This window comes from Hemiscyllium ocellatum, chromosome 2, assembly GCF_020745735.1.
Source record: "Hemiscyllium ocellatum isolate sHemOce1 chromosome 2, sHemOce1.pat.X.cur, whole genome shotgun sequence".
In the NCBI taxonomy this organism is placed as follows: domain Eukaryota; kingdom Metazoa; phylum Chordata; class Chondrichthyes; order Orectolobiformes; family Hemiscylliidae; genus Hemiscyllium; species Hemiscyllium ocellatum.
The window spans coordinates 61,489,010-61,514,484 of record NC_083402.1 but is presented as its reverse complement, the minus strand read 5'-3'; the positions used below and the strand labels follow the sequence as shown (position 1 = coordinate 61,514,484).

At 41.2% G+C, this 25,475-nt stretch overlaps 1 protein-coding gene across 6 annotated transcripts in view; it reads right to left on the bottom strand.

Moving 5' to 3' along the window:
- Positions 1-14,791: 14,791 nt before the first annotated feature.
- The window catches only part of pam (peptidylglycine alpha-amidating monooxygenase), a 214,185-nt gene continuing 203,501 nt past the window's right edge, over positions 14,792-25,475 (bottom strand). For 4 of the 6 annotated variants that reach the window (XM_060837028.1, XM_060837066.1, XM_060837036.1 and 1 more), the window contains 4 exons: positions 20,205-20,264; positions 19,417-19,620; positions 16,012-16,074; positions 14,792-15,675 (listed from right to left, as the gene is read on the bottom strand). In XM_060837028.1, the coding sequence (XP_060693011.1) occupies positions 15,491-15,675; positions 16,012-16,074; positions 19,417-19,620; positions 20,205-20,264 (512 nt within the window). In that variant the 3' untranslated portion in view covers positions 14,792-15,490. The remainder of the gene's footprint in view (positions 15,676-16,011; positions 16,075-19,416; positions 19,621-20,204; positions 20,265-25,475) is intronic. The other 2 variants (XM_060837056.1, XM_060837075.1) reach the window with 1 other exon arrangement.

Below are 25,475 nucleotides of genomic sequence, written 5' to 3'. Positions count from 1 at the left end.
CCTTTCCTTTCACCCTGACAGGAATATACTATCTCTGGACTCTCGTTATCTCATTTCTGAAGGCTTCCCATTTTCCAACCATCCCTTTACCTGCGAACATCTGTGCCCAATCAGCTTTTGAAAGTTCTTGCCTAATACTATCAAAATTGGCCTTCCTCCAATTTAGAACTTCAACTTTTAGACCTGGTCTATCCTTTTGCATCACTATTTTAAAACTAATAGAATTATGGTCGCTGAGCCCAAAATGCTCCCCACTGACACCTCAGTGACCTGCTCTGCCTTATTTCCCAACTTTTGTACCTTCTCTACTCGGTACATCCACATACTGAATCAGAAAATGTTCTTGTACACGCTTAACAAATTCCTCTCCATCTAAACCTTTAACACTATGCCAGTCCCAGTCTATGTTTGGAAAGTTAAAATCCCCTACCATAACCACCCCGTTATTCTTACAGATAGCTGAGATCTCCTTACAAATCTGTTTCTCAATTTCCCTCTGACTATTAGGGGGTCTATAATACAATCCCAATAAGGTGATCATTCCTTTCTTATTTCTCAGTTCCACCCAAATAACTTCCCTAGATGTATTTCCGGGAATATCCTCCCTAATAGAATTATGGTCGGCACGGTGACTCAGTGGTTAGCACTGCTGCCTCACAGCGCCAGGGATCTGGGTTCAATTCGTGCCTCAGGCAACTGTCTGTGTGGAGTTTGCATGTTCTCCTCGTGTCTCCATGGGTTTCCTCCGGGTGTTCCGGTTTCCTCCCACAGTCCAAAGATGTGCAGGTTAGGTGAATTGGCCATGCTAAATTGCCCATAGTGTTAGGTTGATTAGTCAGGGGTAAGTGTAGGGGAATGGGTCTGGATGGGTTACTCTTTGGAGAGTTGGTGTGGACTTGTTGGGCTGAAGGGCCTGTTTCCACACTGTAGGCTATCCCTTATCAAAAATGCCACTCCACCTCCTCTCTTGCCTCCCTTTCTGTCCTTCCTATAGCATTTGTATCCTGGAACATTAAGCTGCCAGTCCTGTCCATCCCTGAGCCATGTTTCTGTAATTACTATGATATCCCAGTCCCGTGTTCCTAACCATGGCCTGAGTTTGTCTGCCTTCCCTGTTCGGCCTCTTGCATTGAAATAAATGCAGTTTAATTTATAAGTCTCACCTTGTTCTCTGCTTTGTCCCTGCCTGCTCTGGCTGTTTGACTTGCCTTTGTTCTCAACTGTACCAGTCTCAGATTGAAATCTTTCCTCACTATCTCCCTGGTCTCCCCCCCCACCCCTACCTTACTAGTTTAAATCCTCCTGAGCAGCTCTAGCATATCTCCCTGCCAGTATATTAGTCCCCTTCCAATTTAGGTGCAATCCATCCTTCTTGTACAGGTCACTTCTACCAAAAGAGATTCCAATGTTCCAAAAATATGAATCCTTCTCCCATACACCAGCTTCTCAGCCATGCATCCATCTGTTTTATCCTCCTAATCTTGCCCTCACTAGCTTGTAGCACCAGGAGTAATCCAGATATTACTACTCTCGAGGACCTCCTTTTTAAATTCCTGCCTAACTCTGTAATCTCCCTTCAGAATCTCAACTTCTTCCCTTCCAATGTCGTTGGTTCCAATGTGGACAATGACCTCCTGCTGGTCCCTCTCCCCCTTGAGAACATTCTGCACCCTCTCTGAGACATGCTTGATCCTGGCACCAGGGGGACAACACACCGTTCTGATTTTTCGCTGCTGGCCACAGAAATGTCTGTCTGTACCTCAGACTAGAGAACCCCCTAACACAATTGATCTCATGGAACCCAATATATCCCCATTGCATTAGAGCCAGTCTCCATAGCAGAAACTTGGTTGTTTGTGCTACATACCCCTGAGTGTCCATCACCCCCTACATTTTCCAAAACAGCATACTGGTTTGAAATGGGGATAGCCACAGAAGACCCCTGCACTAACAGCCTACCTCTCTTCCCTTTCCAGGAGTTAACCCATGTATGTGACTGTATCTGAGACTTTCCCCCTTTCTAAACTGCCATCCATCACATCCCCTTGCTCTTGTAAATTCCTCATTGCCTCTACCTGCCTCTCCAACCGATCCATTCGATCTGATAAGATTTGCAACCAACGGCATTTATTGCAGTAACCCGTAACTCTCCCTAAACTCCCACATCTGACAAGAAGAGCAGATTACTCTACTAAGGACTATTTTTGCTTCTTTCAATCTACAGACCCAGAAAATAGCACTGTTTTATTCCTCTACAAAACAGTTAGAGGATCTCTCTCTCTCTCTCTCTCTCTCTCTCTCCCCCCCCCCTCTCCTGCACTGTCCTCACCATGTGCTTCCTTTGTCTGTTCTTCTCCCTTTTAAAACTGCTGTTGTTTTGACTTTTTTGTTCCAAAGTTCCAAAACAATGCAGCAGCATATAAAATAGTCATTGCTGCTCCTGGAATTTGAGGAAATCACCTCCAACACCTAAAATACCTCAAAAAAAGGAGCAGCTGTTCCAGCCAGAAGTTTTTCCTATCCTCCATCTTGCATTACCCAGAACTTAGGTCCAGAATCAATGTGATTTAACAAACAAACTGTGGGTCAAACGCTCATGGAGCACAGCAAATAGCAGATGCGGACCAGTCAGATCCTGCAGATTTTTCAGCAGGGGAGTCCAGAACTAAAGGGCGTAGGTTTAGGGTGAGAGGGGAAAGATATAAAAGAGACGTAAGGGGCAACGTTTTGAGCAGAGGGTGGTACATGTCTGGAATGAACTGCCAGAGGGAGTGGTGAAGGCTGGTACAATTACAGCATTTAAAAGGCATCTGGATGGGTATATGAATAGGAAGGGTTGAGAGGGATATGGGCCAGATGCTGCCAAATGGAACTAGATTAGGTTGGGATATCTGGTCGGCATGGATGAGTTGGTACATGCTGTACGTCTCCATGACTCTGTGTTAATGATTCTGAGGGTGACCAGATCTTATTAAGAGTGTGGTTCCTTCATAAATCTTTGATTTTAAAGATCCAGTTTCTGAATTTCCTTAAAGGTCATAACTTTGCCTCAAAGATTACTCGCCCCTGTTATGATCCCAGCTGATGTTATTACTGGACAAGTCAGAAGCCAGGCTGAAACCAGGCTTGATGGATATTTTGATTTGGTTTCAACAAAATGGTCTCGTTAAACATAAGCACATAATGCTGCAGATTTTGCTTTTAACAAAAATGCACATGTGTATCAACAAAAAAATTTAAAATTGAATAAACCAAACTATGTGCAATGAATTCAAAAGTGTTTAAACACAGTAAAAATATTATTCTATTAATCCCAAAGCATACATTTATTAATTGAGAATAAATACAACAGCTTTTGCTCAGTATCCAAAAACAAACTCAAAAGGCATGATGGTCCCATCTTCTCAAACTTGCTCATTGCCTGAGATATGGTGGTGCTCACCTCCTTAAATCACCTCCAGTCCTCTCTCTTAAATGAGAGAATGGGTCTATGGACACTTTTACTTCAGCTATCAAATTTTTTTAATTACCTGCTATAATGGAGATGTGCAGCAGATGGCAAACTTGGCCACATATCAAACAAAATGGTTGCTTATAATATGGACACAATCACTTTTCTTTTTTTTTCCCAGTTTTGTAGTTTGAAACTGAGAGTTAAAATTAAGAATTGAACATTGAACAGCAACTTGTATCAAAAGAGAAGAGAAGAAAGAGAGCTGGTTCTGTTGTGAACTAGCCTGAAAACTAATGCAATTTAATTATTGACACAGGACATCTGTAAATAAACCAACAACTGCTAACTGACACTGAGTTGTAGCAGTGTTCAGGGCTGGCAGCCAGTTGGTTGTTGAATTAATCAATCAGGAGAGGATCGGGGCTAACCAGCCAACTACCAAGAATGTCAATTGAAAAGAGTAAAAGAGAACCACAGAGATCAGTCACAAGGTTTGTCATTTATATAAATGAGGTAAAAACAATGATTGCAGATGCCGGAAACCAGATTCTGGATTAGTGGTGCTGGAAGAGCACAGCAGTTCAGGCAGCATCCAACGAGCAGCGAAATCGATGTTTCAGGCAAAAGCCCTTCATCAGGAATAAAGGCAGTGAGCCTGAAGCGTGGAGAGATAAGCTAAGGGAGGGTGGGGGAGGGTGGGGGAGGGTAAGAGAGTAGCATAGAGTACAATGGGTGAGTGGGGGAGGAGATGAAGGTGATAGGTCAGGCAGGGGAGGGTGGAGTGGATAGGTGGAAAAGGAGGTAGGCAGGTTGGACAAGTCTGGACAAGTCATGGGGACAGTGCTGAGCTGGAAGTTTGAAACTAGGATGAGGTGGGGGAAGGGGAAATGAGGAAGCTGTTGAAGTCCACATTGATGCCCTGGGGTTGAAGTGTTCCGAGGCTGAAGATGAGGCGTTCTTCCTCCAGGTGTCTGGTGGTGAGGGAGCGGTGGTGAAGGAGGCCCAGGACCTCCATGTCCTCGGCAGAGTGGGAGAGGGAGTTGAAATGTTGGGCCATGGGGTGGTGTGGTTGATTGGTGCGGGTGTCTCAGAGATGTTCCCTAAAGCGCTCTGCTAGGAGGCGCCCAGTCTCCCCAATGTAGAGGAGACCGCATCGGGAGCAACGGATACAATAAATGTTATTGGTGGATGTGCAGGTAAAACTTTAATGGATGTGGAAGGCTCCTTTAGGGCCTTGGATAGTGTTAAGGGAGGAGGTGTGGGCACAGGTTTTACAATTCCTGCAGTGGCAGGGGAAAGTGCCAGGATGGGAGGGTGGGTCGTAGGGGGGCGTGGACCTGACCAGGTAGTCACGGAGGGAACGGTCTTTGCGGAAGGCGGAAAGGGGTGGGGAGGTAAATATATCCCTGGTGGTGGGGTCTGTTTGGAGGTGGCGGAAATGTTGGCGGATGATTTGGTTTATGCGAAGGTTGGTAGGGTGGAAGGTGAGCACCAGGGGCTTTCTGTCCTTGTTACAGTTGGAGGGGTGTGGTCTGAGGGCGGAAGGGCGGGATATGGACGAGATGCGTTGGAGGGTATCTTTAACCACGTGGGAAGGGAAATTGCGGTCTCTAAAGAAGGAGGCCATCTGGTGTGTTCTGTGGTGGAACTGGTCCTCCTGGGAGCAGATACGCCGGATGCGGAGGAATTGGGAATAAGGGCTGGCATTTTTGCAAGAGATAGGATGGGAAGAGGTGTAATCCAGGTAGCTGTGGGGGTCAGTGGGTTTGTAAAAACTGTCAGTGTCAAGTAGGTCGTCATTAATGGAGATGGAGAGGTCCAGGAAGGGGAGGGAGGTGTCAGAGATGGTCCAGGTAAATTTAAGGTCAGGGTGGAATGTGTTGGTGAAGTTGATGAATTGCTCAACCTCCTTGCGGGAGCACAAGGTGGCGCCGATGCAGTCATCAATGTAGCGGAGGAAGAGGTGGGGAGTGGTGCCGTTGTAATTACAGAAGATCAACTGTTCTACGTAGCCAACAAAGAGACAGGCATAGCTGGGGCCCATACGTGTGCCCACAGCTACCCCTTTGGTCTGGAGGAAGTGGGAGTATTCAAAGGAGAAATTGTTAAGGGTGAGGACCAGTTCGGCCAAACGAATGAGAGTGTCGGTGGAAGGGTACTGTTGGGGACGTCTGGAGAGGAAAAAACAGAGGGCTTGGAGGCCCTGGTCATGGCAGATGGTGGTGTAGAGGGACTGGATATCCATGGTGAAGATGAGGCATTGGGGGACAGGGAAACGGAAATCTTGGAGGAGGTGGAGGGTGTGGGTGGTGTCTTGAACATATGTGGGGAGTTCCTGGAGTAGGGGGGATAGGACAGTGTCGAGGTAGGTAGAGATGAGTTCAGTGGGGCAGGAGCATGCTGAGACAATGGGTCGGCCAGGGTGGTCAGGCTTGTGGATCTTGGGAAGGAGGTAGAACCGGGCAGTGCAGGGTTCCCGGACTATGAGGTTGGAAGCTGTGAGTGGGAGATCTCCTGAGGTGATGAGGTTCTGTATGGTCTGGGAGATGATGGTTTGGCGATGGGGGGTGGGGTCATGGTCGAGGGGGAAGTAGGAAGAAGTGTCCTCGAGTTGGCATTTAGCTTCAGCAGTGTAGAGGGTCAGTGCGCCGGACTACCACTGCGCCCCCTTTATCCGCTGGCTTAATGGTGAGGTTGGGATTGGAGCAGAGGGATTGGAGGGCTGCGCATTGTGAGGGTGAGAGGTTGGAGTGGGGGAGGGGGGGTAGACAGGTTGAGGCAGTTAATGTCCCGGCGGCAGTTGGAAATGAAGAGGTTGAGAGCAGGTAATAGGCCAGCGTGGGGTGTCCAGGTGGATGCAGTGTGTTGGAGGTGGGCGAAGGGGTCCTCAGAAGGTGGGCAGGAATCCTGATTGTGAAAGTAAGCTCGGAGGCGAAGGCGATGGAAGAATTGTTCGACGTCACGGCGTGTATTAAATTCATTGATGCGAGGACGGAGGGGGATGAAGGTGAGTCCTTTGCTGAGGACTGATCGTTCGGCCTCAGTGAGGTGGAGGTGTGGAGGGATGGTGGAAACTCGGCAGGGCTGGGAGCTGGTGTGGGTGTGGAGCTGGGAGTGGGGTTGGAGCCAGTACCTGGAGTGGGTGTGATGGTGGGGGGAATGGGGGTGGAGTCATGAGCAGGGTAGTGTTCCCCTCAGGGTTCTGGGGGGTGGGGATAGTGACAGTGGGGTCTGTGGGGGGGGGGCGTGTCAGCAGAATGCAGATGAGTGGCACTGGTGGGACCGGAAGTGGAGGCAGACACAGCAGTAGGGGTGGCGGAAGTCATTGAGCGTATGGCATCAGCAATGATGTGAGGGCCAGAAGTGGCTGTGGGAGTGGCCATGATGAGGGCAGAAGTGACATCATCAATCAGCGTGGGGGTGGTAGCTGCATCAGCCGCATGGCTAAATGGTTTAAATGACAATATAGAAAGCATGGTTAGTAACTTTGCAGATGTCATAAAGATTGATGGTATTGTGGATAGTGAAGAAAGTTTTCTAAGATTACAAAGAGATCTTGATCAATTGTGTCAATGGGCTGAAGAGTGGCAAATGAAGTTTAATTTGGATAAGTGCAAGCTATTGCATTTTTATAAAACAAAAGAAGGAAGTTACCAGAAATGGAGAGTTTGCGCTATAAGGAAAGGCTGGATAGGTTGGGACGTCTTTCACTGTAGCATAGGAGATTGAAGGATGACCTTAGAGAGGTTTATGAAATAATGAGGGGTACAGATAAGGTGAACGGCAGGTGCCTTTTCCTGAGAGGTGGGGATTTCAAGGGGGTATATTTTTATGATGAGAGAAGTAAGATTTGAAAAAAGACATGAGGGTCTTTTTTTACACAGACTGCCTCATTATTGGAATGAACTTTCAGGGGAAATGGTGAGTGTGAATACAGTTACAACATTTAAAAGACATTTTGACAAGTACATGAATAAGAAATATTTGGAGGGATATTCAAAGAACTGTCAGAGGAGATGGTGGAGGCTAGTATGATTGCAACATTTAAAAGGCATCTAGATGGGTATATGAATAGGAAGGGTTTGGAAGGATATAGGCCAGGTAATGGCATGTGGGACGAGATTGGGTTGGGATATCTGGTTGGCATGGATGAGTTTCTGTGCTGTACATCTCTATGATTCTATAACTGTGTAGCTCCATCCCTAGGATCCTTTGTTTGACAACACAGCCCAAGGCCCAACCATTAATTATATAAGTCCTGCCCTGATTTGCCTTTCCAAAATGCAACACCCGCCATTTATCTGAACTCCAGCTGCTAATTCTCAGGCCATTGGCCCATCTAATCAAGATCTCATAGTATTCTGAGATAATCTTTTTCGAGAGTGTGGTACTGGAAATACCCAGCAGGTCAGGAGCGAGAGAATTGACATTTTGGGCATAAGCTCTTCATCAGGAATGCAGTTTGTGGGGGGGGGAGCTGAGAGATAAATTGGAGGGGGGTGGGTGGGGCTGGGTGGAAGGAGCTAGGAATGTATTAGGTGGATGAAGGTGGGAGTGAAAGTGATAGGCTGGAGAGGAGGGTGGAGTGGATTGGTGGGAAGGAAGATGGACCGGTCAAGAGGGTGGTGCTGTGTTGGAAGCTTGAGACTGGAATAATGTGGGAGGAGGGGAAGTGTCCTCAACTGGTGAAATCCACATTGATCCTGTGTGGCTGCAGATTCCCAAGGCAGAAGATGAAGTGTTCTTCCTCCAAGCGTCGGGTGGTTAGGGTTTGGCGAGGGAGGAGGCCCAGGACCTGCATGTTCTTGTTGGGGAGTTGATGGTGTTTAGCCATGGGGAAGTAAGGCTGGTTGCTGTGGGTGACCCAAGGATGTTCTCTGAAATGAACCACAAGTTAGCATCCTGTCTCCCTGATATAGAGGAGACCACATCAGGTATAGTAGATGATGTGTGTAAGTACAGGTAAATTTCTGTCGGATGTGGAAAGATCCTTTGGGGTCTTGGACGGATGTGAGGGGAGTAGTGTGGGTGCACCCCACTTCTTGTGGTGGCAGGGGAAGCTGCTAGAAGTGGGGGAGGGGGGGGGCACTTCAGAATTCAAGTAAGGTCTTTATCCAAGAATTTCATAAAGGACAGGTATCCATTGCTGGAAACTATTAATTGCGCTGAGAAGGTGCAATTCTTTTCAATTTATCCCTTAATGCTGTCTTTCTGTGTGAGTAGAGATTTTGATAAAAGGCAGATATTAACTTTGTTGTTTATTTGTGTTCTGCCAAAGTTACATTATTAATAAAATGGTTAACTTTTGTTTAAGTTATAAACTTGGTTTCCAAGACCTGTAATTCATAAAGTCTGCTTAAGAACAATTTGGCAATTTTAATAGTAATTGAATGTTTTAATTTCAATGTGTTGCAAAACCAGTGATAGGCTGTTTTCGTTCAGCTTGCTATTCCTGTGTCACAAGAATCTATGAGTCAAAAGACCAAAATAAATTCAAACAAATATATTTTTAAAAATTCAATATAAGTCCGCCTTAGAACATAAGGAATAAGAGTTGAAGGAGGCCATTTGGCCCGACAATGCTGCTCTGCCATTTCAATATGATCATGGATGATCTGATTGTAGCCTTCACTTTAATTTTATGTACAATCTCACCACCTTTGGTTTTCCTATAGATCAAAATCTGTCTAGCTTAGCCTTGAATATATTCGTGAACTCAGCCTCCACTATTTCCACAAATTCTGGAGCTTAACAAACTGGAGACAAGGAGGTCCTCATCTTCATAGAGCAAAGAACAGTACAGCTCAGAAACAGATCCTTCGGCCCTCCAAACCTGTGCTAACACATTTTTCCCTTCCATAATAAACTGTCCTCACTTACAGGATCTGTATCTCTCCATTCCCTTCCTATTCATCTATTTGTCCAGGTGCTCCTTGAATGCTGTCATTATGTCTGCCTTCCCTACCTCCTCTGGCAGTGCACCCTTTATGTGAAAAACTTGCCTCGCACATCTCTTTTAAACTTCTCCCCACCCACACCTTGAACACGTGTCCCTGAGTAACCAGTAAGGAATTCAAGATGGGGGAAAAGTGGAATTGAAGAGCTATGATATCAATGAATAGTGGAGCAGACTCAATCGTCTGAATGGTCAACTTCTGCTCCAACATTTTTTGGTCTTTCAGGGTAGAATCTAATAGGAAAGAGTATTCATGCTCAGGAGCTAGCAGCTGATGTTTTTCACTCCCCAGGCGGAGGTTACTTAAAACACAAGGGTAATCAATGAAACAGCACAACATATAAAATTGAGCAAAAGGATCACTTAGCTTACTTTGACTATTGAGATTATTAAGCTTCTTCCTGCATTAAAAGACCTATGATATTGATGAGTTGGCACTCTGACATAATTACTTAGCTTTAATAATGCATCATGCATTATTGAAGCTAACCATACCCAAAAATCAAACTAATCATTCTTTGTTTCATATTTCTATCACGGGAATGTGTACTCAGTTCCAAAATGTCCCCACATATTTCTTCCATTTGCTTGCATTCCTTACTATACAGGTTGCCTATGTCCCCCAGTTGTGTCTGTCCTATTCAGCTGCAAGTTTCATATCCTGCTTGTGCACAAGATCTCTGGCCTTTATCCAAATGATTACCATCACCACCCCAAGCAATTTCTGGTCAACATGGCCTTTATAAGGACAGATATCTCAACTTCCAATCTATTGTGCTCACTCATAATCCCCAATACCTAAGGTGTGGGCGTTGCGAGCTTTATTACTAAGTCTAAGACTAAGTGATATAATGTTTGCCTTGAAGTCTGAATGTTAGCCATTTCAGCCTCACTTCAGTGCTTAACCTAGGCCCACAGTTCAAAGTATGTCTGAAAGAGTGCTATACTGTCAGAAGAGCATCTTTAGTTCAAACGTCAAATTGAGACCCTGGCTGTCCTCAGAAGTGGACATAAAAGATAGTTATGCCATATGAAAGGAGATGTTCCCATTTATTTTACAAGTAAATTAAAACAAAAATGAACACATTTATTTTTGGGATCCTGCTTTGTACAAATTTGAAATTATTTTTTACAATTATTAGCTACATTTCAAAAATGCTTTGGTGACTGTAAAGCACTTTCAGGATCCAGATTAAAGGACTACATAAATGTATGTTCTTTCTAAACTAACCTTGAAGATATCTCGCAGTGGACCTTGAACAGATAGGAGTTTTAGATAGATGTGAGGTGCTACATTTTGGTTGGACAAATCAGTGTAATACTTATGCACTTAATGGTAAGGTCCTGGGGTGTGTTGCCAAACAAACAGACCTTGGAGCACAGGTTCATAGTTCCCTGAAAGTGGAGTCACAGGTCAGCAGGACAGTGAAGGCATTATTTGGTAAGCTTGCCCTGGTTGGTCAGCATATGGAGTTGGACCAAAGATCTGTTTTCATTCTGTACAGCTCTTTGACTGTAAGCATCACTGGCTAAAAACATTAACTCTACTTTCTAACCACAGATGCTGACAGACCTGCTGTGTTTCTCTAGCAATTTCTGTTTTTATTCAATAAAAGTCCACTTGCCTAGCACCATAATTCACTGTGGGGTTAGTCCATATTCCAATCTTCCTCAGACCTAAATTTATCTTTACACCTGCAGAATTAGAATCCCGTCTTTCTCTATGTAAAACTGTAGCAATTTTTTGCAATTCAATGTAATCACTAAACTTCAAAGATAACTGTAAATTGCATGTTATTGTGTTTGTCTTGTGTAGGTTTCAAGAAAATTGTATGATTAATACTTTGAACTCCAAATAAAATCCTCTAGCGGGCCAAATAAAGGCGACATATGTTAGAAACTCCTATTATCTGCACAATCAAAAAATGTCAAATCATACTGGATATTGTTATAGTGTGTTTCTGGACTGTCCACAGAATGGTTTAAACCTATCAGAAGATTTGGCTCACTGTGTTCATGGTAGATCTGTGCAAAAACTAACTGATCCCACAACCAATGGATCACATCTAAGCTCTGCAGCTTCAATAACACTCAAAAAGTGTGTCTCCAGCCAGAAGAAAGTAGATTGCTTGACTGGCATCATATCCACTCGTTCCAACATGAACATTCAGTAGCTGCAGTGTGTACTATTTCCATACACTGCAGAAATTCACCAAACCCATGACCACTTCCATCTTGAAGAACAAGGGCAGCACCCTCTGCAGGTAACCAACAGAGTCCCTCACTATTATGACTTGGAAATATATCACTATCACTGGATCAAAGTCCTCGAATTCATTTCCTAAGCGTATTGTTGGTCTACCTATAGCACATGGACTGCAGCGCTTTAAGGTGGCAGTTCACCACTTTCTCAAGGAGAACAATGAATGAGCAACAAAATCTGACCTGCCAGCCCATGTCCCATGAGTGGCTATAAAGCTAATGAGTTAACCATCTCAAACTCAGCACCAGTAAATCAGCTAGTCCTTAACAGACGAGAAAAGGAGCTGGTTTCCTTACTCGAAAACCAGGGTGATCTACCTGATGGGTTGCAGAGTCTTCATTTTTCCTAAGCTGGGGTAGCAATGTGGAACAAGGATTTGGTGACTGAAAGCCACCTATCTTTGTCTCCAACCTTCCTATCCTATGAGACATGAAATAAAATAGTGTGTCTTCTAGCCATTATTGAAGATCCTATCTTCAATTTAATCACACCCAAATGCTGCCAGTCTCGATGGGCCTGCAGTTTCTGATGGGCTAGGACTTCAGCATCAAGGCCAATGATTCACCAAACTAACTATCTAACTGCAGCTTATTCCATCTAGCTTTCTCACTTCTGAAGGTAGAGACACATCACTGAACACATCACTCCCACAATTATGCTTTGAGCACTAAATCCTGACCAGTATTTTAATGGGGTCACACGAATGCCTTATAAATGTTCATCACATCTCTCTTGCCATTATATTTTATGTCTATTTATAAAGCCCAGACAACTGCCTTTGGAGAACGCTCTCAACTGGTCCTGCTACCTTCAGAGTGTGTACCCCCACAGATCTGTTTCTTTAGAATTATTCTTTCTATTTTACATTAAATGTTCTCATTCTTCGTCCCTTTTTTACGTCTCTGCACTAAAGTTCACCTGCTGCAGATCTGCCTATTCCACTAACCTATGTCCTCTTAAAATACCACAATCCTATGTCCAGTTCACGATGCTCTCAAGCTGTTTGTCAAATGCAAACTTTGAAATTATGCCCTACTCATTAAAGTTTCTGTTATTAACACACATCAGCTCACACTGACATTTAGTTCCACTATGTAGTTTCCTCCAGTCCTGAAAAATCAACTGTTCCCCATTACACGGTTTCCTGACACTGAGTAACTTCGTATCCATGCTGCCACTTTCTTTTTATTCCATTGAATTCAACTTTGCTGTCAAGTTAATTATGTGGCACTTTATCGAACATCATTTCTAAGTCTATCATCGACCACAATACTTATGAAGGCTATTACCTCATCAAAAACTCATTTAAACAAGATTAGTTGAAGTGATTGTTATTTTTGCCATGAATTATCATCCCTGAAAGCTATCCTACTAAAGATAAACTGAACAAACCTTTTTGAACTGCAGTATAATTTTTTGTGAATTTTCAGTCCTCTTGCATCACCTTCATATCTAATGAAGCCTGGAATATTTAGCCACATTCTACCATTTCTATCCTACCATTTTTATATTGATTTCATTCTGTCCTCCTGACTAATCAGCCTTAAGTACAGCCAGCCATTCTAATATTTCCTCTACCAATTTTTAAGCTGAATTGCTCAATTATTCTGGTTTCACAATAGCTCTGACAATAAATCTTCCTCATTAAAGACAAACACAAAATACCCAGCGTTATCACTGGCAAGCTATCTGTTTCTTTGTGTAGATCCTTTTTTTTTGCTCCCATAATCTGTCCCAATCCTCCCTTTACCGATAGGCCACCTGTGAATTCCACTTTATTAAATGATAGTTTCCTCTATTCTTTTTGCATCCCTGCTAGAAAGTTTAGAAGAGAAATGAAAGAGCTCTGTTAAAACTGGCTCTTGTTTATAGCACCAGCCCTACATCTGTCATGGCTACCCCATTTCTACTTCACCTTCATCTCTCTTCAAGCAAGCTCTGGCTTTAGTTGCCCTATCTTTCACCCTTGAAGAAATGTAACCCTCATGTACCCGAACCATCTCCTCATTGTTGTTCCATTGTAGCTTTGCCTGCCAACCTTTGTTGTGAACTGCCATTTGATATGATCTCCTAGTTTTTGGGAAGTAGAGCCTCCACACTTGGCCTCATAGCAGCACTGAAAGAGTGGTAAGGTTGACTCAAGCAGCATGTCCTTCTGTTTATGATAAGCAATGTACTGACTTAACCCAAAGCCCATGTTTGCAGACTTACAAGCAAAGTGTCCAACATTAGATGTGAATATGCATTTTGACAACATTTGTTGGATATTCCTGAATATGCAAGGATAATCCTGATGAACAATTCAATTTAGGATTGTCAGTCCCCCTCTCAATGCCCTGTTCTTTGCAGACACAGAATATGTACACGCACTGTTCCGGTTTCATCTCAACAAAATAGGTGAATGATTCACCTGTTTATTTTCCAGAGCAATGCACCATCTGCCTGGTTTAAAATTTAAACAAGCCTGGTACAGTTAACTGCCAATTAGCACAATAAGGGCTCTTGAATTGGTATTCTTGCAGATTGTCCTGATGAGTGCAAGGCAAAATGTTTCAACAAATGTGCCTTTTTTCCAGACTTTCAAGTGTTATTTGCTCCTCCTAATAATTTGTGCATCTTGTTGATCCTTTCTAACATGAAATGCTGGTCTCTACCAAAGTGGATTACAATCTTCTCAAAAGCTTTTACAAATTTTCCTGTGTGTATGCTGGTCATAGCTGTCTTGAGGAATCCAGAGGCCTGAATGCAAATTCCACTAAGACAGGTGGGGAATTTTCTTTCAATTAATTAAGTTCCAATAAAATACTTGCATCAGTAAAGTGACTATGAAATTACCAGATTGCTGAAATAGCTGGATTTTTTTCTAATAATGTCTTTCAGGGAACACTTATCTGGCCTAGTTTATTTGTGACTCTAGATCCAAAGCAATGTAGTTGACTTTTATCTGTCTCCCTAACAAGCTATTCATTATATTCAAAAAGGTAGTTCTTTCAAAGGCAATTAGAAATAGGTTAAACACTTGCTTTGCCAATAATGCTCCAACCCTGTACATAAACATAAAACTAGCTCTAACCTAGAAATTACCTGAGGCCCACATGAATGATGCCTTATAAATGAATAATGCTTGCGAACACTTTATTACACAAATTACATTCAGCGACCGAAAATATTGTTCTAACCATATAACAATTTGCAATATCCCCAAAATTTAAGTCTTCAACATTTACTTTGAATACATCAAAAATGATTTTCACTGTAAATACAGAATCCTTTTCTCTGTATGTACAATTTGCTGTTTAATAACCAGGTTTGAGTGTTTTAGAGAGAAACTAAGACAAAAAGGAGCAGCCTTACTTTGCTTTGTAACATTATTGGACTGCAGACGAAGGATGCTTGATAGAGAAGGCACAATGTTACTTACACACTGGAATTATCAAACTAAAGTGCCAGACAGGACAGTAGCCAAGTGCTACAGCTGAAGCAAAGAAGTGACTGACTCACCAACACAGGTTTATAGTTCCAGCAAGGTAAGGCAGTAACAATTAAAAATATTCTTTATGGCCCAAAGCAGTACAATTTGCTTTAGCATTCAGATAATAATTGGTCCCAACAATAAGATCAACATGATTGTTTAGATATGGTAGCAAAAGCATGATATGAAACTCCACAAATAAATAAAATGTACATGTCATATAACCAAAACAGATGAGTACAGTTACTATCAAATACACATCCTGAATACATCTGCTTGTAAGGAAACAAAATGGGAACTCAATATATTGTCATCATTATCAGAGCAAATTGGTATTAGCATATTTCAGGAGGATGAGGTGGTTGCTGCAATTGGTGGTGCTGAATATTCTTCTGTTTCTGAGTCAGTGCCTTCCTCATCATCTTTTTCTTGATCACTTCCTTCCGTACTTAATCTGTCAAAGCCTTTTCGACTGTAACCTCTGTGGCTTGCAAAGAAGTTCCCCAAGTTTAGTCCTCGGCTGCTTTTCCCTGTCAAAGTAAATGCATTATGATTTTCTCATTCTATGCAAAATAGACAATTGATCTGAAAATCGTTTTGTATGTCCAACATTCCTTAAAACAATGTCATTGGTCTGTAATCCTTTGTTGATTATTTAAAGTCAGAATCGTTTCAGTATCAAATAAATTGTCATAGTGCAATTAAGCATTGGAATGTGTACATTTAATTGTCTTAGCAATAAATGATTTTTAATTTGCCCAAATTAAGTGTTGTCATAGCTTAATGGATTAAATTGTGATTTTTGAATATCACAGACAGGATAAATTCTGAACAATAATTCTGCCTTCATTTTACAAATGCCTTACCCCTAAGCCTCCCCAAAATTCCTCCAGATGATTGTATTGACTCCAACTTACTGTCAGGATCTTCTATAAAGACAAAATAATGCATGTCAGACTGCTGTTTCTGAGAAGTAATTGATAGATTTCTGGAGGAATCATTTGCAATAGTAGCTCAGAAATTAAAACCAATCAAAAAAAAATGCAGAGGAACAATTATTTTACTAACAGGGAGGGAGCATATGAAAGATTATCAGCATGAATGGCAGAATAAGAAACATTAATGATCTCCAAAGAGATAGTTTGTTATCAACACTTGAGATCAAAGATTATTTGCAACACACCAAGCAAATTACTCAAGACAGATGGATTGAATGGATCAAAGATCTTTACCCATCTGAAACTGATATTAAATAGCTCCTGGCCAACTTCAGTATGGTTAGGTACAGACTGAAGATTTATTTTTGTTTAGAAAACTCTGTTCTATACCAGTTTCATGCTGCACTGAATCTGCCTGGATTTTCACTATCCTACATCAACCTTCAGGGGGATTGCTGATTCACTAAGAATTCGCTCTAAAAACTGAAGTGAGATTTCACAAAATGCTTCCAGACAGGAAAAACGTGTATTTCAGCAGTCCTGGTTAAATTTAAAGGCAAATTCAAAAGGGATTACAGTTGTGATTGCCCCTCAGTTGGATTTGATTTAGGAGAGTCAGATGTACTGCAGGGAAACAGACTCTTCGGTCCAACTCATCCATGCCAACCAGATATCCTAACCTAATCTAGTTCCATTTTTCAGCACCTGGCCCATATCCCTCTAATCCCTTCCTATTCATATACCCATCCAGATGCCTTTTAAATGGTGTAATTGTACCAGCCTCCACCACTTCCTCTAGCAGCACATTTCACACACGAACCATCCTCTTTGTGAAAACGTTGTCCCTTAGTCTCTTTTATATCTTTCCCCTCTCACCCTAAACCTATGCCCTCTAGTTCTGCACTCTCCCACCCCAGGGAAAATACCTTGTCTGTTTATGCTATCCATGCACCTAATGATTTTATAAACCTCTATAAGGTCACCCCTCAGCGTACAATGTTCCAGGGAAAACAGCCCCAGCCTATTCAGCCTCTCCCTGTAGCTCAAATTCTCTAACCCTGACAACATCTTGTAAATCTTTTCTGAACCCTTTCAAGTTTCACAACATCCTTCTGATGGGAAGACCAGAATTGCACATAATATTCCAACTGTGGCCTAACCAATGTCCTGTACCACTCCTAAATGACCTCCCACTCCTATACTCAGTACTCTGACCAACAATGGAAAACATACTAAACTCCTTCTTCTCCTATCTACCTGCGACTCTACTTTCAAGGAGCTATGAACCTGCACCCCAAGTTCTCCTTGGTGAGCAACGCTCCCTTAAGTGCATAAATCCTGCTCTGATTTTCTTTTCCAAAAATGCAGCACCTCACATTTATCGGAATTAAACTCCATCTGCCACTTCTCAGCCCATTGGCCCATCTGGTCCAGATCCTGTTGTAACCGGAGGTAACCTTCTTTGCTGTCCACTATACCTCCAACTTTGGTGTCATCTGCAAATTTACTAACTATGCCAACTTGTATTCAAGTTGAAGTTCATAGGTTGCTCTCCATGCAAACATCTCCTGTACACATGAAGTAATGGGATTTGGTTTGCAAGACTAGCTTGCATTTTTTTGCTGTTCATTTGCCCCACTATTACAATTCAGTCAAAGCCTGTTAGACAGGTGGTTAGTGTGTTGAATGATTGGTAGGAAGTTTCTCCCAGTCATTAACATCACTGATGCCATATTTCAAGGAGATCTTCAAAGTGCCTTTGAAGTATTTTCTTTGTTCTTTCCCCATGAAATACTGACCATTTGAGAATTGCGAAAACAGGACCTGACAAGGGGAGAGGATTTTCAGCCATCCACTCCAATTAAATTGATTTTACATAAGTTTTGCCAAAATGTTCGTAGACCTGACTTCAAGAAGCACACCAGTATATGTTTAATGGACCTCCCATTGAAGTCAGAGGTTTTGTGATAGAATTCTTCTAGCTCTTTTTGTGTATTGCTGATACACAGTCCAGGATTCACTGCCTACAGGAATATGTGACAATTGCTCTGTTTGTTAGTATGTTTGTTTACTTAAAGGTCATTGTTGTCAAACACTTGCTGCTAACATTTGCAGAAGTGGTGTAGCTGATACAGTCTTTGGATTTCCTTATCAATGGTGGCCTTTTGAGAGAAGTGGCTGCTGAGGTAGTGTAAGTGGAATATTTGACCGACCACATGTGGATTGATCTAAAAGTTTCTGTTTTGGTAATATTCAAGGACAGTCTGAATTTCTTGTTTGCAGAATTAAGAAATCAAGGGTGGCATGCAAATTTGATGCAGAGTGGACAACAATATTGTAGTCATCTAGCCTAAGTGGCTAGTTTAGTTTTGTCATGAGTTAATTGAGATTAGTGATTTAAAATTGACTGCAAAATGAATTTGTAATACTGTGGACCTTCATACAGCCTTGCTTGACCCCAGTCCAGACTTTGAAAGCATTTGTTTCAATTCTCATACTCAAGACAGATGTGAAGTAAAGCAATTGGTGGATCGTGTAGTAGTTTCTTGAACATGCAAATATTTGAAACATAATTCACAGAGCCTTGCAACTTACTGGCTCAAATACTCTGGTCAGGTTAAAGAAATAAAATACTATCATTGTAACATTCAGACTCTTCAATGTCTATTTTACTATGCCAACAAACCAGTGAGTATAAATTCACTGTATTTTATCTATAACACACATATTGCAATTGAATGTTTTCATTATCTTGATTACTTTTAACCAAATGTAAGTTTGCTTATAAGTTCGCGTTAACACGAAGAACTTATTCAAAGTTTGGGAGAAAATTTGTAGCTCGGGTGCTCGTTGTTGTGGTTCTGTTAGCTGAGCTGGGAATTTGTGTTGCAGACGTTTCGTCCCCTGTCTAGGTGACATCCTCAGTGCTTGGGCTACACCAACTAGTCACGAAATGACATGACCAGCTATCCTTAGTAGCCACACACACAAATGTCAAGCAACATGAGTTCAACTGGGACAACACTACTATTATAGGCCAAGCCAAACCGAGAACAGCCAAGGAATTCCTAGAGGCATGGCACTCATCCACAGATTCAAATCAATAAGCACATCGACCTGGACGCAATATACCAGCCACTGCAGCGGACAGCTGGAACTGACAACCGGAAGCGGCAGATACAAACCACTATAAATGCCGGAGGAAAGATCACAGAAGGCTCCCAAGCACTGAGGATGTCACCTAGACAGGGGATGAAACGTCTGCAACACAAATTCCCAGCTCGGCGAACAGAACCACGACAAAGAACTTATAACATAAATTATAATCTGTACCTCCATAAGTCTTCCCTTTGCGCCAGTGGATGAAGACTCCAATTCCTACTAACATCACAACAGGAATGATGAGCAATAATGTAATAAGGACTGGAGAAACTGCAGTACTTGATTGTTTGAGAACACTGTTAGTTTTATGCTTCCTCAACATCTCAGGAGCTCTCATCTTGCCTTCTATTTCTGCTTCAAGGAATGTTTCAGTTGCTTAAAATTGAAAAAAAAAAATTGGTTATCATTTAACTTTGCATTCCAAGCAACTTATCCAGGTTTACTCCAATAACTGATATGAAGTTGTCAAATCAGCATTAAGTGTACACATTTGCTTCAATATTCAATAAAACCAATAACTACATAAAATCTGCCTTTGATATTGTTCTTTTTGTTTAAAAGAAATCAAGCTCTGAAAACGTCACTGGGCTCAAAACATTAACTCTGCTTTCTTTCCACAGATACTGCCAGACCTGCTCAGTTTCTCAGCAATTTCTGTTTGTTTTAAATGTATGTATTACTTTTCATAATTGCAAACAAATTCCAAAGTACTTTTCAAGAAGCACTTTTGAAGAATAGTCACTGTTGTAATATGGGAAACATGTCAGTCAATTTTCACGTAGCAAACTCAAGCAGCATCGTGATAATGACCAGATAATTCATTTTTGTGATGTTGGCTTAGGGTCAAATATTAGCTAAGATACAGGGTATAAATCCACTGCACTTCTAAAAGAGCAGACCTTAATTTATTTTGTAATTAAAACCTTGCACTGGATACTGCAGACACAGGCTACACTTACCATCTATTTCATGCATCTCCATGCCAGTTCCTGCTTTCTTTACTGAACGGTGCTCAGCTTCTGAAATTTTAAAAAAATCCTATGTAATGCTTCAGAAGTTACTGCACTAAAACTTCAAAGAAAATTTAAGTTAAAGGCTATTTTTCAAATCCTCAGTTATAAAAGGAAATATCCGCAAAAAGTCAATATTATTTAATGTACACATTACATGTAAACAGAAAACAAACATATGTTGATCATAATGCTGACAAACTAACAGACAAAGAAAATCCTACCATTTTTACTTAATCGTAGATTAATTCTGTTACACCTCTGTCACCCTAAAATGAGTAAAAACCACAAGGCAGAGATCTATTCCATGTTTTTAAATCACATTAAGGTATGGTCTAGGTTACTGTGCAAACTATTGAGAACATAGAATTGGCAAGCAATGATATATTTAAATGCTTTAAACAGAAAGATAGATTTGAAGTGAGACATTAGTTTGCAAAGACAGAACAGTTGAAAGTAAAACTTGTGCATCAGGGAATGCTTTTGAAGCAGTGGCATGGGCTGAAGGACTAAACTAGTACTTGTATCCTTCTTAAATCGAGACAATGTTCCCAATATAAGATAGGACTGGGGAATGCAGTAGCCATTTGGCCCCCTAGGCCTGCTTTGCCATTTGATTAGATCATAGTTGATCTGATTGTGCTTCTAACTACATGTTCCTGTCTGTGCCTCATAACCTTTGAAACCACTAGTTACAGCTGGCCATCCCAAGTTTTCCTTTTCATCATTACTCTTGACCTGGAATGCAATTTGCAGTTTTGGTCTCCTTATCTCAAAATCGAGAATTCACAAAATATCCCTAAAATATAGTGAATAAATAGTTTTTAATCATTTGGGGAATGTGTGCATGGCTGGCCAGGCCAGAATTTATTGGGACATCTCTAGTTGCCCCTGAGAAAGCGAATGTGACCCAGTGGTAGTGAAGGAATGGTGAAAGATTCAGAATTTAGGAGGGGGAGTTGGGAGAGAAAATTGTAGCTGGTGGTATTTCCCTGTACCTGCTGCCCTTGTCCTTCTAGATCGAAGTGGGTTGTGGGTTTGGAAGGTGCTGACTAAGGATCTTTGGTGAATTTCTGCAGTGCATATTTTAGATCTGGTTCAAAGTGACTTTAAAAAAGGTTATTAAATCATGAGGTGTACAGGTAGGGTTAATGGTAGGTGTCCTTTCCATAGGATGGGGGATTTCCAGACTGGGGGCACATTTTTAAGGTGAGAAGAGAGAGATTCAAAAAAAAAGAGGGGCAAGTACACAAACAGGAAATGTTTGGAGGGATGTGGGCCAGGAGCAGGCAGACAGGACTAGTTTAGTTTGAGATTAGGTTCATCATGGGCTGGTTGGACCAAAGGGTCTGTTTCCATGCTGTATGAGTCTGTAAGATACTATTGCTCCAGAAGAATAGCAATTAATGTTCATTAGATTTGAGGGGGAAATGGGCAAACTCTCGAGTTTCAAAGAATAAGAGATGATTTCATTAAAACTTACAAAACACTAAAGGGATAGACATGCTAGCTGTAGATGAGATGTTTCCCCTGGTTGGGAAGTCTGGAACCAGGGGGCAAAATTTAAAAACAAGTGGATGCCACTCGGGTACAAGGTGATGAGAAATTATATTACTCAGAGGGTTGTGAACCTTTGGAATTCTCTACCAGAAATGGCAGCACAAATTCAATCTTTGAGTATGCTTAAGGTAGAAATCAATGGGTTTTTGACTATCATGCATGCAGGATTATAGGAATGGATGAGTAAAAGGCAAAGAAGTTTTCAATGATCCATGGCAGGGCTGGCTCGACAGGAAAAATTATAGGCCATTCAGCCTATGATAACTAATCAATTCTTCAACCATATCTGCTCTTCCAGGAGGCTGATTTTGTGCACTAACCTTTGATGTGGCACATTACCAAAAGTCTTTTGGAAATCCATGTACATTACAGCTACATGCTCTACGCTATCCACCTTACCTGTTGCATCTTCACAGAATTCTAGTAGATCAGTTTACCAGGATTCCCCTTTCACAAAAAGACATTGTGACTGCTTGATTGCATTACAATTTACTTAGTATTCTGCTATAACTTCTTAAGTAAGGCATTCTAGCTGTATGATACGTGTTGGGTCACTGGGCTATATGTTCTTGCTTTTAGAGATCCTCCTCTCTTGAATAAAAGTGTTACATATGCAGTAGCAGTAATGAGAACAGAGATATTGAATAGATTAAAAAATGATCAAGGAGAGATATTTAGAAGATTGCCAATGCTTTAAATGAAAAAAACAACACTCTTATAGGGTAGAATATGGCAGTGGTTACTGAGGGATGCCAGTGTGGAAAATGCAGAGCTCTGGTCACAATTGTCCAGTACTCCATCGATGCAATGGTTGTAGAGAACTAGACGATTGCAGACTTTACACATCTGTTTACAAACAGGGGAGGTGAATAAATCTTCAGGACGCCAGTATGTCTGAAATGTTTGGTAAGGAAAATTGTAGAGAAAGTACTCTGAGACACAATGAACTGTCATTGAGAAAGCAATGGGCTAATAAATGATTGTTAATATGAATTTGTTAAGTAAAAAACGTTCGACTAACTTGATTGAACACTTTAACAAGTAATGAAGTGAGTCGATGATTGTATTGCTATTGTGTGTATGGACTTATTAAAAATATTTGATAAAACACAATGTAATAGATTTGTTAGCATAATTACATTCCATGGGATTCAAGGAATAATGGCTTAATGAGTATAGAACTGAATAGAAATAGAAAACAGTTTCTCTCGCTGGAGGGAAGTATACACTGGCATTATCTGGGGTGAGTTTGAAGTTCACTGCTCTGTTTCATACTAATATTATTTCATATATGTAATGATCTGGATTTAGGTATGATTTTGAAATTTGCCATATGCACAATACTCAGAAATATAATAAAACAATCAGGAAAATAATAAGATACTAAGGTGGACACAGATGGACTGACAGAGTGGGCATATATATGCAATTTAACATGGATAAAATGAAATTATATACTTTGGTAGGAAGAATGAGGATAGGCAATATGAACTATATGATACAATATCAAAAGGAGGCACAGGGACAGAAACCTTGAGTGTACATGTGTGGGTCTTTGAAGGTGGCAGGACAAGTTAAGAAAACACAGGTTACAGAAAAGATCTCAATTTAATAATTGAGTACAAGATAAGTATTTGAGTTAGCTCACTGAGATTGAAGATTTGTTTTCAGACATTGCATCATCATACTAGGTAACATTATCAGTGAGTATCTGTTGAAGTGCACTGGTGGTATGGTATGTTCTGCCTCTCTATTTATAGGTCTTGGTTTCTTGAGGTGGGTGATGTCACTTCCAGCTCCTTTTTTCAAGGGACAGTAGCTAGGATCTAAATCGATGTGCTTATTGATGGAGTTCTGGTTAGAATGCCAAGCATCTAAGAATTCTCGTGTGTGCCTTTGTTTCGCCTGTCCAAGGATGTGTGGGTTGTCCCAGTCAAAGTGGGGTCCTTTTTTGTCCGTATGTATAGAAACTTGTGTCTCATGTCTTTTGGTGGCGTTCTAACCAGAACTCCATCAATTTAGATCCTATCTACTGTCTCCTAAATAAAAACAGAAATAACATCATTTAAGAAACCAAGACCTATAAATGGGAGTGGGGGGAGAATGACACATACCACCAGCGCTTCACCGGAGAGCTCTTTGATGTTACCGAGTCATGATGACAAAACATCTGAAAACAAACTTTCAAGCTCGGTGAGCTAACTTACATACTTATCAACATAAACTACAAATCTTCTCAAAAATCGCTAATTGAGGAATAGAGTACAGGTTAACCAAAACACATCCAGCTTCTCAAAGGCAACCAGGGATGCGCAATAAATGCTAGAATGTTCACATCCCATGGCTGAATTTAAAACAAAAAAAAAATCGGTTTACAAATTGTTTTTGATGGTAAAGAAGCAAAAATTGCTTCCAATGGCTGAAAGATTTGTAACCAAAGGATGCAGATTTAAAGTGATTAGCAAAAGAACCATAGCAATACAAAGAAACACTTCATATTAACTATGGAGTGCACCAAATAAAAGTTAAAGGAAGTGGATTCATCCATAACTTTTTAAAAGAAATTGGACAAAAAGGTAAGGGAGCAGGAAAAAAAACAGGAGAGCATGACTTAATGAATAGAAATACCGAAAAGCAAGCAAAAGGCCTGATGGGCCAGATGGCCTCTTTCTGAGCTATAGCTCAGAATTCCATGAATTTAAGAAATTACAAATAGTAAAATATAACACTGGCTTCTCTACTACATATGGAGATAAATGAACACAAATTAAAGACAAACTCATTGCTTCAGAATTGCAATCAATTCTAAAAATATGACTTTTGGATCAGATCTCTAACTATTTCTGTGGTTAAAGCAAATCTGTTTTTATAAAATATGGTACACTGTATAGTTGTTAAATATTTTTGTCTTAATTACATAGCTGTCTGTCTAATAGTTCTAGTAATACCACTGATTTTTATTCTAAATTCTGTGGCACTTTGACACCCTTACAGATACGCATTTGGAAAAGGTTAAACTCCGGTGACAGGGGAAACAACTGGCAAAGAATGAATGAGAACACAATGGTTGTTAATGTAGAATCCAAAAATCTCCTGTATTTATGACAAAATATTGGTGGAAGTATTTGTGATAGAAGTAATGGATGGGGTGCAAATTGAAGGATTGACTATACTTAGAGTGGATAAATTATTTGGCTCAATGGCTTGCATCCCAGATTACTAAATAATGCAGGCTGGATACAGTGGAAGCACTGGCCATAAACTTTCAGTTGTCCCAGGTATGGAGGTGTCAAGACAGTGAAGAATGGGAATTGTGACACCCTCACTGAAGAAAGAATATATTCAAGCTAAGGTAATTACGGGCTGATCAGTTTAGAATCAGCGGTGTCACTTTAAATGCAGTATGTCTGGGTGGGATGGGCTTCAGAGGGTCACTGGGGACCGAATGGCCTGCTTCCACATTGTAGGGATTTAATGAATGGTCTGTGCTGGGGACACTGCTCTTTTATATAAACAACTTGGATAAGAGAATGCAGAGCAACTTTAATTTTTTTTGGTGACCAACATAGAGATTGCTAAGCAATGCAATTGACCACCACAGGACAGACAGGCAGACAAGTCGTCAATGGAATTTAACACAGATATGTGACATGATGCATT